This window comes from Xiphophorus maculatus, chromosome 18 (assembly GCF_002775205.1).
Source record: "Xiphophorus maculatus strain JP 163 A chromosome 18, X_maculatus-5.0-male, whole genome shotgun sequence".
Lineage (NCBI taxonomy): Eukaryota > Metazoa > Chordata > Actinopteri > Cyprinodontiformes > Poeciliidae > Xiphophorus > Xiphophorus maculatus.
In genome coordinates, this window is record NC_036460.1 from 13,240,628 (window position 1) to 13,260,100 (window position 19,473).

Consider the following 19,473-nt stretch of genomic DNA (forward strand, 5'->3'; position numbering starts at 1 on the left):
GGGTTTTGAACTTCAGCAGAAATATGTGGCAATTTCATTATTTTAAGTTGCACATTTACTAGCAGGCTGACTTCACAAAACAGCAATAATGCTTGAATTGTGATATTTTTTTCCCCAACTCTAATAATGACTAATTACAGTAAAAGCAACTTTTTTCCAGCACATGTTGGTCATAACAGAGGCTGTTGGTATTAAATTCAGACTCTAACATTTCAACTGTATACAGAGGTTAAACCATTCAGATGAACACTTTAATCTGCAAACACTGGTTATTAATTTGATTTGATCAACAACACATCTGAGTGTTTTTAAAGGCAGTCGACTCAGACTTACCACCACAGGACTTGAGACATCCCCTCTTGTCTTTTTTCCATGTGTTCTCATTTTTGCCTCTGCTCTCGGTTTTGTTTACCCTATGTTTTGACTCACTCAGTAGCAGAAGCTCCAACAGGAAAGTCAAGTCAGGTGAGTAACTGAATGATTTGTCAAAGCAGAACAGGTCAGCCCAGTGTGTTCACCGCACATGGCAGCAGGAGTTATGTGGGACAGATTTACAGTGTGGTGTGTCACCTTGAGTTTCTTAAAGGAAATGATTTATTTATAGAACTACACACAGTGTGCATCATCATGAATATGTGAAATTCATAATGAAAAAGCAATAACACCATTTATTTCAGGTAAGCATCCACTCATTTGCACTACCTGCTTTAATAACCTGGTCTAAAAACTCAAACATGTCAAAAGAGCAATTAATGTTGAAGTACAGAATATTCAAGTTAGCTTACGAGGGACTACACTGATGTCTGAAGCTTCATGGTAAAGGTCATATCTTTTAATGCTCCTTCTGATCCCTTCTTTTTGCAGAATAGGATGATGACACAACATTAAACTTGATATACTATGGTGCACAGGAGTGAATATACTGGCAATATTTTCTAATCAACTGAGGATTAACGTTATATTTACCAAGGTCCGAAAAAATAATCATCACTGTCATTAAAACCTTGTGACAGCCTACGACCGCCTGCATGGTTTTCTGCCATTTTTAGACACAGGAGTATCAGAAGTTAGACACAACTAGAACATCCCTACTCAGCATTTTAAATGAGATTTGTTTCACGCTGATGACAGAAGTGACAGTGAACACCATGGTGACAATGAAGGAGCTTTCTGGGGCCTTTAAAAAGACACCTGTAGCAGGTTATGAGCTTTGTCAGGGATTTTGAGAGGTCTCAAAATATCTCAAATCAGCCATTAAAAATTCAAATTTAGTAATCATTGAAAGTCCCAAATGATTGTAAAATTCATCCCAGTGAAAAGTGTACGCAAACTAAGTGGCAATGTAGATAAAAATAAATTACATATACATTGGAGCTGGTTAAATCTTTCCATTTAGAATTCAAGTGGTAATAGAGATCTTATTTTGTCAACTTATCTTAATAAGCTTCCTTGTAATAGTTTGGATATTTAAGTGAAAGGTAAACAATGATGCCCATTTTGAAATTGAAGAGTAAATATTGAAATAAATGTATTTTATTCTTCAGTACTACAGCGCATAAGTAAACATAATGGATTCAACCAATTCATCTCTGTGCTATTCACTTTATTTCTCTTTGGTTACTTATGTATGACTTGAAACAGATTCTCTAACTGCTCCACTAATGGAGAAAACACTAATGCTGGGCCCGCTTTATCCAGAAGCTAAATAAATTAGTCGATGAAATGAACCACAGAATATTTCATTAGTCTGTCTGAAAAAAGGATGAATGTTTTTAAACAGAAACCATGGATTTGATGTACATAGCGATTATAAGAGCTTTCTAACATTTCAAGTCTTGCTATTAAAGCTCTCTAGCTCCCAGCTGAATTGTTGGTTGCCAGCTGATAATTAGCAGAAATCAGCCACATATCAAGTATAAAAGTGATGTTTTGATTCTATCTTCTTTTCACATACATGTTTTCTTGTACATGAAGGTTTTTTCTTTGTGGTCAGTCATTCTGCAGTCTCACTTTGTGTTGAACAGGGATGACAGTGCACTTCGAGGTCAATGTAAAAAAGTGTTTCCTTCTTAGAGAAGTCGTTATCTGTTTCTTGTGTAAGATGCTGCCTTGGGGGGAAAACAACTCTTCAATGGGTTTTCAAGAAAACAGCACAATATGAGTAATAGAGGTCTGGAAATCATTACAATCTGAAAGGCTCTTGCGAATAGTAAAAAGCATTCTTTGTGTGCAGCTCAGTAAAGTGTCATAACAATAAGTCGGTGTGGCAGCTCCTTTAATCAGATATTTAAAATGCATTTAAAAGTCCTCAATTTTGTGATAGATTTTTACACTTTGGCTCCTGTGACAGCCCAGGTTCCGCTGGAAATTTATCGTGAAGATATCATCAGTCTCAGAGTAAAGTCTCCAACCATTTCCTTTGCTATGGCATCATGATCCAGTTTATCCTGGAGTCAGTTTATGACCTGAGTTCTTCTTTTTATATGAAGAATGAAACTTAGTGCAAATACTCAAATAGGCATGAGCTGGTATGATATGGTCTGATATGCTTGAGTAGAAATATCACAGCTGTACTGAACTTAGAGAAAAATAATAATAATAAAACATCAAGCCATCTAAAGCCTTTTGTTTAAAACTAAAAGACAACCGGTGTTTCATATTGCTGCAAAATGATCAAACATTTTGAATAATTATTGAATAATGGAGTTAAAATAATTTTGTGTACGGCATTTCTTTATTGCTATTTTGATTCTGATAGATATTTAGCAATATTTTACAAGTAAATATCTGTATTACAAAGAATAATACTTTTCACCATGCTGGTCTTTATAGGGTGACACCGAGGTGCAACCAGCTAATGTTAGCTGGTTAATTAGTTGAGCTATCTGCTGGTAGTCCTCTTTCAGTCAGCTGTTTAACAGAAATGACACTCAAATTCAATGACTTGGCTGGTGATAAAACCAGAAAAGCAAATCTAAACAACTAAATTTCTATTTCCCTTAAGTAAATAAAAAGTGTGAAGGGCTCCTTGTAGCCAGCTTGCTTTCAGTGCACAGATAGGAAAAGATGAAAACATGTACAGTGTTTATTTAATTAATTTAATAATTTTTTAATAATTTTTAATAATTTAATAATTAATAATTTTTTAATATTTTTTTTACTTTATTCATCCCAGCAGGGAAATTATTTCGCAGTTACAGCACACGACAGGAGCTGTGTCTGCAGGCAGCCAGCTGAGCCGGCGCCATATTTTTTTTGTTACCTGTTAAGGGATAACTGATAAAAAATGTCTTGCTAACTTTTCCATATTTACATACTTGATATTTATTAATGTCTTCATCTCAAATAAATAAATTAATACTTTTTCTAACATCTCAATAAAAAAACTTTAAACCATAAGATCATCATGACAGGCCACTTGCACTGATGTGAGACCAGAACTGTTCAAAATCTTGAAGCCAGAAACTTTGAAATGTTGTAATAATAAAGAGGACTCTGTAAACCTTCAGAACCAGTAATGACTAACAATCTGCAAAAGGAAGTTATCCCACACTAATGGAGAATAAAAAGAAAGATAGCATTATAGCAAACACTGAAAGAATGTTAATGCATTAACGTTCATTAATCAAACTATCTCCTTCTTAGTTGAAAAATACAAGTTGAAATTTTACCACTGGAGCCAAGAATGTCTAGTTTCTGCATGAGGGTGGCATACTACCTCTTTATTGTCCTTTTCTCTAAAGTTAATCCCTTCTTTAATGTCAAGTATATACATAAAGAAGGGATTACAGCACTCCCTGCCTGGAAGACCAGAATTCAGCTGATGCAATTAAGCACATATTGACTGAGATCAGAGAAAGGAAAAACAAATAGAAAAAAGCTTAACTGAACCTCATTTTAGATACTTGCCCTTTACACATATCCCATACAACAATAAATATCTGCAAATTCTGAAGTATGATAAGCTGTGGTTTTACTTCAGCATAGCATGTACATATAAAATAAAAAAGAATTTAAAATGTTGTTTGTATGATTTTACATTTATCATGTACAACACAAAACCGTTAGCACATATAAAACCTTGTTTTAATATCAAAGAGGTTGTGATATGGATGTGATGCAGTAATTATAATCCCTTCACATAATATATGAATCATGGTGTTATACCTTCATGCTGGGTGGTGCTGTGCGAGGTGGCGATGGGGGACATTCTCCCAGAGGGACGTTAGAGATGTTCAGCAGTTCCTGTTTCCTAGAAACACAAAGGGAAGAAAACACTTTTAATTTATTCAGATCTGTGATCGACAAAGTGTTCACAGGGTCATACATCCGTGTTTTCCTTCATTTAGGCTGCTTAAAAATGGGACCATCATTTCAGTGTGAAAAACCACAGCACCTGAAAAGGCTTCTAACAATAAGTCAGCCTGCATAGATCTTCATGTTTCAATGTTTGACTAAGTGAAAAACAAGACTTGATTTTTTAGCTTGTTGATTTTCTCTCTATTTAAATTCTGAGTCAATTAGCTACTTCATATTTAGCTCACACTTTGATCTGGACATTTGTGCCGTGCTAGTGCTGAAACACATGCAAATGAGGATGTTTGGTGAAGCACAAATGAGAACTTAGACCCTTTAAGGCACATGAATAAAACTCAGGGCTCACAGGCCAGATCTCATGGTTTTGGTGTTAGTGGTGAAAACAAGTTCTCCCCTGATTAGGTTGACAAGTGTGTTGTTTTATTTATGTCTTGGATTGTAATTCAATTTGCCTGACGTTTATTACATTCTAAATTTGAAAACGTTCGTCCATTGAAGCAAAATGTATTGGCTTCTTAAGCTTGAGTAGTCTTAACCAAAACTATAATAATAATAATAAATAAAATAAAAAAATCAAGCACATGAACTGCTATAGCCCGTTGGTTTAATTCCAACAAAAAGTGAGACTAAATTATTCTTTAAAAAATGTCCTCTTATTATATTCTAACAATTTACTACAGTTTTACCACAAAGCACTGACCCCAATCATTAATGTCTACCTGAAGTGGCCATTACAGCCAGTGGACAAGAGTGAATCCTATAGCTGTTAAGTAACCGCGCATCTCTATTTCATTCAGGAACATTTAATGTTCCTCTAATCAAAGGTTTTAGTACGACCTCGATGGGAATCTGCAATTAAGAGGCTTTCTGCTGTTTTTGTATGCTCAAAAGAGTTCCAGGGGGCTGACTAAGAGCTTTAAGAGGTCATTTGTGTCTGAAAGATTGTTCTAATTTTCCTACTTTCCTCTGTATCATAACATACTCAGAAGCACGAGTGCACACTGATGATGATCCCAGATGCTAAAGGCTGAGCTGTAACTGAGGAGATGTGGGAAGATGAGACATTTTGAAAAAGTCCTGTTGAAAACCAAGAGTAGTCACAAGTTATGAGACTGATTTTTCTAATTAATACATTCCAGATTATACAGGTGAAACAGACAAACTGCATTGAATGTATACATAATCTGTTGCTGAGCCAGACATGACACGTTTGAAGTGGAAACTTGTTTCAGATCACTGTAGGTTCAGGAGCTACAAGGACAGAACTGAGTTTTAATTAGCTGTTTTAATGTAAAATTAATATGGATGCTCTTTTGCTTCATTAGCTGCAGAAATAATTGTTATCCGGTCTCCATTCTCTCTGCTGCATCAAGTGGTTGCAAGCGACAAAGGTGGAATGCTGAATTAGGTGCAGAATAATAAAAGAAAAGAATATAGAGAGCACAAGAAACACAGTAAGGAATGGAAAAACACAGAAAAAAACACTTCAGGCCTAGCCTCCCCCCCAACAGTCTCAGCATCATAACAAAGCACGGTTGTGTTCTTGTATATCAGTCTGGTTGACTGTCAGGTCTAAGTAGCCAAGGTTGAACATTAAAGGAAGATCATACGCTATCACAGACTGAGAGAGAATATAGGACTGAACAAACCACACGTTTCTGAAGTGCATTGTGTACTGTTCTTTCTTTGTTCTCTGTGAATGGCAGGTAACAAGTGGTTTTCCACTGCTGACCTGCGAAAAGGAAAAGCTTGTATAGACATCTGTCTCCAGGGCGCATCTGTGCTGTGAATTTCTGCAATTACAGCAACCCAAATCTTTCTGCCTTACACCGTCACATACCATCTGACTACAATCACATGTATTTACAAACTGTGCATTTGGAGGAAAATGTCCTTGTAGTACTATGTAGATCCATGGTCTATGTATTTCTTGGATTTTTATTGGTTAACATTCCAAACAAAACAACAATCCTACTGTCTTGAACCTTTTCGCAAATATAATGATTCACTTAATACAGTATATTGGTGTCTAAGCTGCACAGAATTACATTACTGGTATTATTCAACTTTTTGTAAAATCAACCTGGCTTACTTGAGCTACTACTGAACATGACATGTTCAGTTTATCTATTTCTTTTGCTATTTTGTTTTGCAACATTCTTTAATCAAGATAAAATCTACCCTTCCAAAACCTGGCTTCCAGTCACACATAAATCTGGTGACAATACAGAAGGCATGTAGCCACTAAATAATTTCTTGTCTATTTTTAGCAGCATGCCAGTAGAGCATTTACCCCAGTAACACTACAAATCCCACAATGCTCTGCATTGTGTTTTTATAAAAATATTTTGACAGTTACTTACAGTACAACTTATAAGTAAACATGGATGCACCTAAACGTTCGCTGCTTTAATAGTTAAAGCATTTGAAGAAGTTACTCCTGCTACGTTCCCATGTGCACATTCTGGTGATTAGATGTGCAAGCTGCACAATGAGTATGCAATTTAGTTTACTTTGAAGCTCTAAAATGCTAAATCTATTTGGTTTTGACATTGAGAAAGCAACAACAAACATCCAGATGGAACTTATGAAATTGCAGTGTCACATAAAACTCAAGACAAAGTCGTAGTCCCGAGACACACCCCAAAAGTATTCCCAAAGAATTTCCACGACTCAACACCTAACACCAAAAATTAGTGAACTTGTTGACGAGAAACGATGTCAAGCTTCCCTCTCAGACAAAATAGCACAAAGAGCGGGGAAAACTAAATACTGCATATATAGCTTTCTTCAAATGTTGTAGTTATGGTTGTTGTCCCTTTCCATTTGCAGATTGCAAATGTATTGTTAAAGAAAACAAAGTTCTGTGAAAATCATTTGTTAGAGTTGTTCAAAATCACATTTCTGAACATTGCTATTTCACTGTTGTATTATATTGCTTGTTGTATTACATGTTTTGGCCGATTTTGTTATCGAGTTTTATATTGTTTGCATAAGACAACTGATCACAGTGCTTTTAAGTAATTTGTATATTTTTTGGTTTCTTTAAATTACTCTTTAAGTTTTGTTTCCTTGTACTTTGCACAGCACCAATCCTCAGCTGTGTGCTTTACTTGTAAGTCAGAAAATCATTAATATTGACCAATGTTGGGGTGACCACCATTAGCAAGAAGCCAATAACAAAGTATTTCTCTCCACTTTAGGTCTTCACAAAGAAAAATAACTGTTCACAACTCGAGGTTTATGGAAGTGTATAGTTCAAAGTGAAACAAACCATCAGAAGTGCTGATAAATAGTTTCAACCTGCCACTTTCAATGTGTTCCATTCATGCAGATGGCATATTGGATTCTTAGTTGCTCGGTTCACTTGGGTGTTCTCGTTCCATTTCTGACCAAGAACTTGGAAACTATGACTCCCTCGTACCAAGAGCACGCACCACTATGTCAGTTAATTGGTTCAATTCCTGTGGTTCTTATGATGTCATCATCCCAAAGTCACACAAAGTGGAATTCATAGTTTTCCATTTTTTTGTGCACGTCTTAAAGCTTTGCATTATGGGAAATCCTACAGTGAAAAGCCTAATTTAATTCCCAACTGTTTTTGTACATTCACACTGCAGTGTCTGTAAAAAGAAAAAGAAAAAGCCCCACCACTGAATAGAAACTTTAAAAGATGGCAGAATTCATTTTGTTATACTAACTAAACCCACCAAAATATTAATCTCACCAGCAATGTTTGGAGTATATCTCACATCAAATGGGCATAGATGGAAACAAAAGCACCCACATAAAGTGAAACATAAAACTGCAGCAGGATCAAGAACTTTGCTCTGTGCTGAAATTGCATTTAAATAATAGCAGGGAAGAAGCAAATAATTGATCTATTTTGTACTCAATGAACCTGAAAATGTAGCAGAGCACTACTTCTGCATGCCTTTCTTATACAACAGTACATCTAAGATATACATTCATACAATGCCATCTATATGTATTGGTGAACCTCAAACAAGTAGTACGGTAAATGTCCCATGCGCCATGGATCACTATTTAAGTAAGTCTGTCTGAATGAAACTCTGACAATCATTCAGGTAAAAGGGTCAAGAATGACATAGTGCCCATGTTAGATAAAGTCATCATTATTTGTTCCAAGTTTGAAAATGACTCAGACCAAAAGGGTAAGGAGGGTGAAGGGTGTGTGCTGGAACAGAAGGAGGAAGCAAAGTAGGAACAAGTCATGGGGTCATGGGGAAAATGAATCAGAGAAAAAAAGCTTTTCAAAATAAACGGGTCTCATACAAGGTGCTTTGGATCAGAGCATCTCAATATGACCTTAACAATGCAGCCAAGAGGTCCAAAGATTTATTTTCACACACCAGTTTTAAGACTCGCTGCCAGTAGACAGAGGAAGAGCTCACAGTGGAGTGTATGTACAGATGCAAAGGTCAGGCAGGAACAGCGTAAATCAAGGTTCCCTTCTGGGAAAAGTCTGAACTTCAGCTTTTAAGGTGTTAAAATCACATCTGAAATATTCAGTTACCTGAGAGATGTGAGAAGGTCAAGAAAGGACGGTGAACACAAAGTGCCAATTACTGTAGGGATGGATCACAAAATATCTCGCATTTAATTACACGGAACTGTTTAATCACACTGTATTAAAATTCAAATAACTGGATTTAAAATTATAGAGGTATGAGTACTTTACTAATTATTAGTAGCTAGTTGCCTGTCTGGGCAGAGTAATACTTTAATGACCAGTCAGATGTTCTTAGAAAGGCTTAAAATCATTAACGACTATGGCTCATTAATAGCCATAGTCTATTAACGACTATGGCTTTTTTTTGTTTCCTTTTGTCCTGTTAGGACAAAAGGAAACAAAAAAAGAGACAATCCCTTTACAGCTTGTTCTGAAATTCTTCCTATCCAACGTTTTGTTCTGATGAATATTTTGTAAATCTGAAAGAGATTATGCTCCAAATTCAGTTAGAACCTGGGCTGGAACATAAAATGACCGTGTCACATTCAGCCTTTTCACAATCAGCTGACGCAGACAAGGTGTGGCAGGAAATTCTCTGCCAATGCAAAGTGCTGCCGCCGCCACGAAATTACATTACTGCACGCAGAAAACAGGCCATGGGCAAAACACTGAAGCTTGGACGGTGTTTGTGAATCTCTCAGGCAGGGTGCTCTTCTAATAACAGAGGAATCTATCCCAGACTTTAAGTTTCTTTAAATAGTAAACATATTCTTGTTCTTATGTTCTCCAGACTCTTTCACAATTTTTTACACGACACGCTCCGATTTAATAATTGTAAACCTGCAGCGACAACAGGAAATGCTGCATAATGCTCCTCATTCATATGGCGAGTACACGATGTACTTTTATTGCACAGCCACATCCACATAATCCTGTTTGCATGTGCTGCTGCTTAATTAAAGTTTATTCAGCAGTAATTACATCTATTCCCAGATTATGTTTATCTAATAATGAGATGCAAGAGTATATAAGTGTGCTTATGTGGGAGCCTTTCAGGCAAAAATAGAAAAAGAGAGACAGAAACTAATTTCTGATCATAAGTCAGTTTGACTTTTAAGATAGGATTTGACTAATGAAACATCCGGGGGGAAATAGGGTGAAAAAAAGAGACATAAAACAACAAAACGAGACCTCCATGCATGCTCACATGACTGACCAGGCTCAGGAAGAAGAGATAAAGGCATGAAAAGGAAATCCGGATGATGGAGAAAGGATAAAAAGATAAAGGAGAGAGGACATAGGCAGAATGATGACATCCTGGTTTCTGTTATTAGGAGCTCACTGTTTGGCCCAGTTTTCAGCTAAACCTAATATTTATAATGAAACTTCATGGAGACGCTGATCTTCAAGCTGATTGGCCAATTACAACAGTGATTGTTTCTCTAATGGAGTTAATCCAACAGTAATTGTAGATGGAGAAAATTAGAAAGGCACGAAGTGTGCAGACCTGGTCGGAGCAGAGAGGTCTGATAAAAAAAAAAAATAGCCTCACACAGCAGAAGCCACTGCAATATCACTTATTAGGCATGACAGCTGTGGGTTTGATAAGCACTCACTGAGGCTGCTGTTACAGCAGGTACGCATAAAATCTGACACCCACAGTTTAATGTAACTGTGCTTAATTAAGTTAGAGGCTATGAACCCATCTCACAGAAAAGATAACATATACTTGATGAACCGTGCCAACAGTTTACATCTGCAAACATAGAAGCTTGAAAATAAACATAGCAACCCTATTGGATCAGTTTTAATAACTTCTACACATCAGATGGAATTAAAACCTCTTTCTGTTCCATCTTCTTCTTCCACTTCCATTTTTTTATTTTATTTTAGTCAGTCTGTCGATATTAAAACATGTGCTCCACACAAAGAGTTAAAAACAAGATGTATTTATCTGTCTGTCCAACAGGAGAGCCCAGGGGTCAGAGAGGTCAACAACAGAGCAATCATTAGGAGGTAATGTAAGTCGATGCTTTTTTTCCTGTGGGAAGAGGCTCGGCATCATTATATTCCCTTATGTAATGAACAGCAGTGAAACCAGACAAGCCAAAACAATCCAAATATCAACTGATTTATTTTTGGACATTAGAGAGGAAACAATTATAAAACGACATATAATGGAAAATATTGATAGCAAAAAAAAATACAGATTTTTTTCTCTCTAACAGTTCAGTGGTATAATGGTAGTGGATCCATCCATAGACTCTATTCATTATGTACCCATCCACATACTGATATATAGGATGAACATTATACAAACAGAGCCTAGTGTTACAACCAGTTTACTTACAACGTCTACAAACTAGTCAGACCCTGCACAGCTAAATGTAGGTTTTTACACCAAATGATCCCACAGTTTACTTCCACTGACAAAATGAAAAATGTTTTCATAATATTTTAATACTATTTTTCTGTATTTTCAATAATGGTTCCAGAAATGTTTTGTACGACATTTCCTTTTATTCCAGTTTTTCAACATAATGAAGGATACTACAGTAAAACAGGTCTTATTTCTTAAACATTGAAATATCTTAGCATATATATTACATGTGGTTTATTGGTTAATTAATTGTATAGGTATTGTCTCCTCTAAACAACTTTTTTCATTAAATCTTTGTTATTTCATAATTGATTTTTACATTTACATCATAATTTGTGTCTTTTATTGCAAATATTTTGAAAAATATTTTTAAATACTCCTCTGAGTACGAGATACTATTGTCTCTTAAAAAAATGTAATTGTGTTCGATATATTCTAGATATCATTGGCATACAGCACAACTAGTTTAGGACCTAATACTGACCCCTGGGGGATGTGACTAATAAACATCCATTTTCACAAATACTTTTTCATTTCCTACAAAGCTTTTTAATCCAGTCCAGCACCAGATATTATACTGTTAAGTCAATGAAAGGAAAATTAAGTGCTTTGGCTACAGAATCTTTTGCATTTTAATCGGATCTGTTGACACGGCAACTATTGGCAAAGTAGACTGAAAATATTTTAAGATGTGAGACTAAGCTGGAGGTTTACCTTCCTCCAGGACAATGACCTTGAACATATACAACTTAGGTTAATGTGGCACAATTTGAAAAATGGTGTCCAATCTGACTGAACTTTGGGTGATTTGAAAAGAAGAATATGCAGGCCCCTGTTAATATGGGGAGATTCCTCAGAGTTTCAATCTGCTACATTGACTTCTGTCTTCATTAACTACTTTTATAATTTAATCATTAAATCTGATATCTAATCAGGTTATTACATTGTTTATTTAGCTTGAAACAATAGTGCATATAATTTCAAGAGTTTATATTTTAAAACTAGAACTGAAATGAAATTGGCACACAAGTCCCAGTTTAATTTGTTACAAACATTTCAAGAAGAAATATTATTCTTGACGCTGATGAGTTTTATGATAAAATGTCCCTAATGCTGGGATCTCCTATTGTTTTGTTTTTATCTGACAAGGCTTGCTTCTGATCTGTGACTGTGATAATTCATTCATATCTGCTTGATAGCTTCCTCGTCTTCACCCGTTCAGATTTCATCGTAGGACATCTGTGTGTCACATTCTTCATCTATCTTGCTGCTCCAGTTTTTTACCTTTATCTCCTGCCCATCGCTTAAAACAGAAACCATCATTTGAAAATGTCATAACACTTCTCTCTCATCTGATTTATCTTATCAGGACACCAGGTCCTAAACTGTTAGGTAGCAGTAGAACTTTAATTCTTCAGCTAAGTTAAAACATATCAATTTTGGAATAAACATCTGGATGAAAGAGTATTATTTCAGAACAACTTATATGGGCTTTTCTACAATCAATACTAATGCCAACATTTAAGCATCAAGACTTCCGATGATCAATAGCCAAGGTGGATATATTTCATTTCACTTTGCCAATTTGTTTCATCTCTTTTTTCCCAGAAACTGGCTAACTTCGTTGCATATGAAAGATTTGTGTACAAAAAGGCTAAAATGAACACGCTAAAGCAGTTTCTTTTTTTCACCTTCCCCACCTTGGAGAGATTTGTTGATGGAGACATTTTAGGTTAGTCACATGAATTGGTTTTACATACTGTCAGTTTCTAAAGAGCAGAGATTCCCCTGTATTGTTTACAAAGCAGAAGGATTGGTAGGATCCCAGTTACTTTCTGTGATGCGAGACATCAGAGAATATTGGTTATATTTTGGAAATAATTTATCGTTTGAACTATATCATTTTTTTGGTTATACTGTGTTAACTATATAACTATTTGCCTTGTCACAGAATCCCAGACTCAGAAAAGTTGGGTAATATTTCCTCCTCTTCACCAATTTGAGCTTGAAGGTGAAGCAGCAATACTTGCAGCGAAATGTCAACTGTTTCAATATAACTTGCAGCCTTTTTGTTGCTGTGCACAAAATACATGTGCAACAGGTAAGGAAAGAGTCTATATTGGGAGACAGTATGTGTAAAGTTAAGCAGATGAACTTAAACTTTGATCTTTTCTGATTTCTCCCTGTGAAAGATGCAAAGTTATACAAAGATAAGTATAACTTTGCATAAGTTATCCTGTATAATAAAGTAATGTAAAACATTGCAGACAGAATTACTGCCTTTGGCTGACTTTTAGAATGACGAACAGGTGAAATCCCCTACCACTACGACACACATACACCCCCTCAGACTGCGACTTTGGATTTACCATCCAAACATTGCAATAAAATACTATGAACTTGTAGAAGATTACACAGTGCAACTTTTGTCTTACCTCAGAAATGTCAGCACTGTTTCTGTCTGGACACACAAATGAAGCCAAGAAACGACAGATAGACATTTACATGTACTTTCTATAGGTGAGTGCAATTAGAGAATGTATTAACATGCAGCCTTGTAGGTAATGTGGCAAACACTTGAATGCCAGCTCATTTTAAATAACAAAAGCAGGCCCTTCTTCTTGGAAAGAAATGGCATTCCATTTGGGTTGAAAAGGAAAAGAGATAGAACTAGTCCACCATTGATCTAAAGCGAGGAACACAATCTGCTTGCAGTGAATCAACTATATCTGAATTTTGGGGGCAGTAAATGTGTATTTGAACCACTGTGAATGGAATAATCACACACCAAGTTTGAGGGACTCAAAAACAAGAACTGGCTGCACAAATTGGAAATGATGGAATCAGCAGAAACAACAGTTTATTTGAGCAGATTTTGTACATGGAAAAAATAATATTTTAAATGCATTCTTAAAAAAATCAAAATTTATGACATGGATGCACAACAGCGAGTGGGCCACGTTTGGTTCAATCCAATGCTCTCGGTTAAAGTTGAGAAACTATTTGTCCTAAAATATTGTCCTTCATAACATTAACTGAGCTGCTTCAGATGAACGCTAGGTTCTTGATAGTCCAGATGTGTGATAATCTCTTTTGACCCAGTGGACCATCGTCAAATCTAGATTAATACATTTCAGTAAGGCAGGCATACATTCTTGTCCTCAGGGGTGATGTTGGATGACTGTATAAAAATGTCTGGTATTGCCATTTTCTTTGTCATATCAGTGGAAATACCATAAACCCTGTCTAATCCCATTCATTTCCTGGATTCCCCCTAAGTCTTTATCTTTTTTAGTCTCACACTTTTTTCAACAACTGGAGTGAAAGAAAAAAAAAGTTATGTGTCTGTCAAATGACAATAGATATCTCACTTATCAACTAGCGCCACTGCACGCTGGATAGCCACACCAGAACGGAACGGTCTTTTAAAAAAAAAAAGAGAACAATCTGGAGACGGACAGGGAAGAGAACAGAATGAATGGAAGACAGAGTGAAAGGGAGAAGACCACAGAGTGGGTGAGGGAGAATAAATGAATCTCTGCAGACTAAATATAGCCCTCTCTATCCCATGAGCAAAGCTGGGTAAATAGGAATGTCTAGGGTGGGTCTCTGGGCACTTGTTAAAGACAATAACATGTCACACACGGCAAGCTTGTGTATTATAGGCACACGTGTTTGCACAAACAGTTGTGAAAAAAATGTGTGTGGAGTTTATGTAGTCACAAGGAGGAAAGAAATGCTCAGGAGAAACAATACGCAGTTTAAATTAATGGAGTGCTTAGAAAGAAAAGAGAAGGAAGACGGAAGACTGGAAATACATGACTCAGTGATCAAATGAGACTGTGTTAAACGGCAGGAGGAGGAGAGTTTGACAGCATGTGCAAGAAAGAGGGAAAAACTGTGTAAGGTGGAGAAGAAAAGCCTTAGCGAAGAGTTGTTTCTAAGACATCATCTGAAGCTCATTTTCCTTACAGGATATTTTTGTTCAATGCTTCGTCAAATGTAATTACCTAAAATATTCCACAGGATATAATGAAAAACATTTTTCAAAGGCCAACTCATTTTTCCTCTCAGCCAGAAGAGCTATATTTTAAGTAAGACGGAAAAAGAAATGTTGACATTAGGGCAAATTGTATTTTTGCATTGCACTGGACAAAACGATAACTATCCAGTCATGAAAAAGCAACCATAAACAGGGAGAAAAATACTTTAAGAGACTAAAACAATGCTTTAATGGAACTTTGTAAAACAAATTAAGGAAAAAAAAAAGACAAACTGAATGAATTAATTGGTTTAATACGCTTTTAAGTGAGCTTTTAAATACTAGCATAGTAAGTGTAGATTTACCTAAATCAAGCCATTCTGACAAACTGAGCGATCGTGCAATAAACGACTTCAAACACTAGTTTAATGTGAAATATATTTGTTGGGGACTCTAACAGTATATTTGCTGAAATTGAAGGCAGATTTACCGAAACCTGGGCTGAATATAGAAGAGACAATAAAGCAAAGTATTATTGAATGTTACGCTACACCATAATTTAATCAACAAAATTCAACTTGAAATTCTGGATCCGTATGGATGAAATACAATATCATTAATTGAAAACTTCTCACTTTTGTGTTACTTTACAGTTTTGCTCATCTGTTGTTTTTCCATTGTAACGTCCATTGTTGCTTCAGTATTTAACAAGTATTGTGCAACAGATCTTTACTTTCAGACATTGTTAGAACAATTTGGGATTTCTTAAGATACTACTTCTTAAGATACTCTTCTAGCAAATGCCTCAAAGATGTTTAAGCCTTTCTCCTAGCAAACCTTGCAAACATGCCAAATTTGTACTGTCTATTTTTAAAGGTACTATATTGAACTTTAACATTTGGAAATGCCCACAGAGGCAAGTAAAGTCTCAGAAGTAGCTCTTCAGTGTTTGGCAGTAATACATGGTCTGAACTTAGGTTGAACTTGCAGGGTTCACTCCTGGGAAGACCAGAAATGGTCTTGGATATTTTCTGGTGGTGGATAACTCATCTCACTGTGCACTAATATAATTTAGAAATAAAAAACAGCTATGAAATCCTTTCCAGAGTAGCAGGCATCAACTACTACTGCCTTGATGGATAATGAAAATGTCTTTCACGAGTTAACAGCTACGTGTCTAAGACGGTCGAAACGTTTTTACAGAGATGATCACACTCAGCTGTGACCAAATATTCAAATGCATTTCATTAGTGTAACTCTTCTAGTAATCTTTTAAAACAAAATATTTTCCATTTTTGAATGGCTTTGCTTTAAAGAAAATCGTGATGTGTGGTTGTTCAACAGAAAATATATTTATCTAATTCTAAGAACTAATATAATAAAAAAATCCTTTTTTAAGGTTCAAGTACTGTACATTTGTTATTTTGCCATTGTGTAACTTTGTGGGGTTTATTCTTTCTTACCCATGTCTTCAGGTATATTTATTGGGGAGATGTTTCATAACTGTATCGAAGGTTTCAGGAAATGGTATACAAATAAATGTTATAATTTAAAGTAACCTTTTAATTTGACCACCATGTTTGCTCTGAGTGGAAGTAATATTAATGTTTAAGAGAGGCCCAGTTTTGAATATGATAATCTGGTAAGCTAAAGATGGCAACCAGGCTTTCCAAAGTTAAATACTTAGAGATCAGCACCAAAGATAATTTGCCAAAATTCCAACAGAAACACAGAAATATGCTTGTCAGCAAAATAAAGAGTATTGGGTTGTTGTAATGCCAATAAATACTTTTCCATTGATGATTGAGAAGGGTTGAAATATTTTTTGCTATAATTATTAGGGGTGTATGGTTTGTTTTTCAGGAGAAGGGAGTGAAAATTGCAACATATAGGTCATATGAAATGGGGATTGAAATTGATGAATGGCCTGTTACTGCTTTGGTTGCATCAAAAACTAAGCCTACTCCACAATCTCTGTCTTTATTTTTTTCTTTCTTCTGAAATATCTAACCTTCACTTTGCTCAATCACAGGACTACACAGAACTAAAGGTCAGCTGAACCTGTCTATTTGACTCTAATTATTAAACCTGAACTTCTAAAGTTAAGCATAAATGTAAGCACATATCTCATTCATTTTCTTTTTTGTGGGAGTGTGACTATTGTTTCTCAACAGACCACTGACTGGCAGGCTGTAATGTATGACTCTATGTGCCAAGAAAAGCCAGAAAGGTTATCTGTAATGGTTTTCAGCTGTGACCAGCTGCTGGAGTAATTACCTTTGTTAGCTGTTCAGCCCAAAGCCTTTCAGCGACCACATGCCTAACATAAGACTCAGTTAAATGTATTTTATTTTGCCACACTGAGTATCCTGCAGAATGTTAATGCTGTTGAATGTTGAATACAATTGAACAGTGCTAAAGTGTAGCTTGCACTTTTAAGGGAGTTGATACTCAATTTGTGCTTGATGATTTCTTTGCTCCATATCAAGAACTGTCAACCAGATGTATAAGCGCTTTTTTTGTTTTGTTTTTTTTCTCATTAGCTCGCTTACCCAGTGATGACTTTTCAAAAATCAATACTCCTGCCTTTTCTGTTTGCTTGGAGTAATAAGGTAAATAATTTGCAACATTCTGACATCAAGGTCATTAAACTCATTAAACTACTACCATCATTAAAGTCAGTTTGTGTGGTGTAAGTCTATGTTGTGTGTCTCTTCTATTGAAATGAGCTCTTACTACATAATGACACATACCTAATGGACGACAGTTTTGATTTTTTGAATTTCTAGCTTTGTTGAGTTACTAAAAATTCCAGTTTTGTGAATGTATTACCCTTTTCAGTTTTAAAGTAACTGTTTGACATTTTAAAGAACACAGTACAGGTTTTGTTGTCTCTGGGAGAATGAGATGAAAATATTGATATCATTGTAATGTTTGTACAGTAAAGCCTGAGTAAATAAGGCTGGAGCCAGCTTAACTTAGTAGACAGAGTCAAGGCAATCTGTGGGGTAACAAGATATTTCCACAGAAAACCTAAAGGTCAGTCAGCAAAACCTGAAATTTTCTTCAATATTACTAAAGGCTTGTTGAACACCAACTAACATGCATTGTATTTCAGCATTCCAGACTTTGAACAAGGGACAATTAAATTCAAAAGAAAAACTGAGTTAAAGTCTCAGGTGTTGGGTGATAGAAAGTTAAGAAACAAATGCTAATGTTCCTGCTAACTGTAAGCAGCTAATGGTTAGCAAGCATTTGTATTTATCTTGTCTGCCACTATAGTTTTTTTACTTGTTTACACCCAAAGAGTGTAAATGGCTGGCCTGCCAAAGGTTTTTGCTACTCTGTCAACACAACAGTGCAGCTCAAAAAATATTTCCTCACAAGGATTTAGTCTCAAGGTGTCGAGATAAAAATATAGGCGGTGGTTCAATGGCATGAAGGTGTGTGCTTTTAGTTTGCATCAGCTGCCCTGTACTTTGCTTCATGAGACAGACTTTACTTTGAGAAGATTTATTATAGCTCAGTATGGCAAGATATTATACAATGAAGAATCAAGAAAAAGACTACAGGTACAAATGAAGACCCAAATTTGAAATCTTCATAATTCACACACAGATAATTCTTGTTAAAACTTTTTGAAAAGACCCATTTCAGTTTTAGAGATATGTTTTATTAGGCAGTAAGAATTAAATTTCTTATTTCATACTGTCAGTGTGTTGAAAATATACAGTGGCCATCAGCATAACATTACACAGCAGTGCAAAATATGCTTTTTTGCCTCCAAAGTAAAGAACTTACTATGCTTTCTGTTGTTTAATAACATTAGAAGAAACAGAAAGCATCTATAAATGAATTATGTGTGTTTTTAATAAATCTAGCATTCCTAAGGTGTTTGAATGTTGAATCAAACTAGTAGAAATCAACATGATGTTTTAGCCATAGCTGCATAGGTTTTTTTAAAAAAACTGAGGCTTTTAAAATCAGACTGTTCATTGACAGCAGTGCACTATGGGAGATACACAACAACATAAAAACACAGTCATGCTGGCTCTGTAGCAGGAGATAAATGAGTTACAGAGGGCATTAATGCACAGAGAATCATATAAACACCCTAATATAAGCAACAGGGCTCAACTTGCTCAACTTAATGGAGGGCAAACATCTATATCAGCTCAGTGTTGGAGAGTAAGAGGAATACAGTGAAAATGGGCAAAAACTAATACTGTCTCTGTTGTTGAACCATAACTATGTTATTTTTACTTCACAATGATAAAAAGCCAAGACCTAAATAAAACACTGTTTATTGAAAATTTAGGC

General features: G+C 35.6%; 1 protein-coding gene across 8 annotated transcripts in view; it reads right to left on the bottom strand.

The window, feature by feature from the left end:
- Positions 1–19,473, bottom strand: part of rap1gap2 (RAP1 GTPase activating protein 2) — a 93,801-nt gene that overhangs the window by 20,250 nt on the left and 54,078 nt on the right. For 6 of the 8 annotated variants that reach the window (XM_023351546.1, XM_014472086.2, XM_023351545.1 and 3 more), the window contains one exon: positions 4,168–4,252. In XM_023351546.1, coding sequence (XP_023207314.1) covers positions 4,168–4,252 — 85 coding nt within the window. Of the gene's footprint in view, positions 1–333; positions 417–4,167; positions 4,253–19,473 lie in introns of those variants that run through there. The other 2 variants (XM_023351551.1, XM_023351550.1) reach the window with 1 other exon arrangement.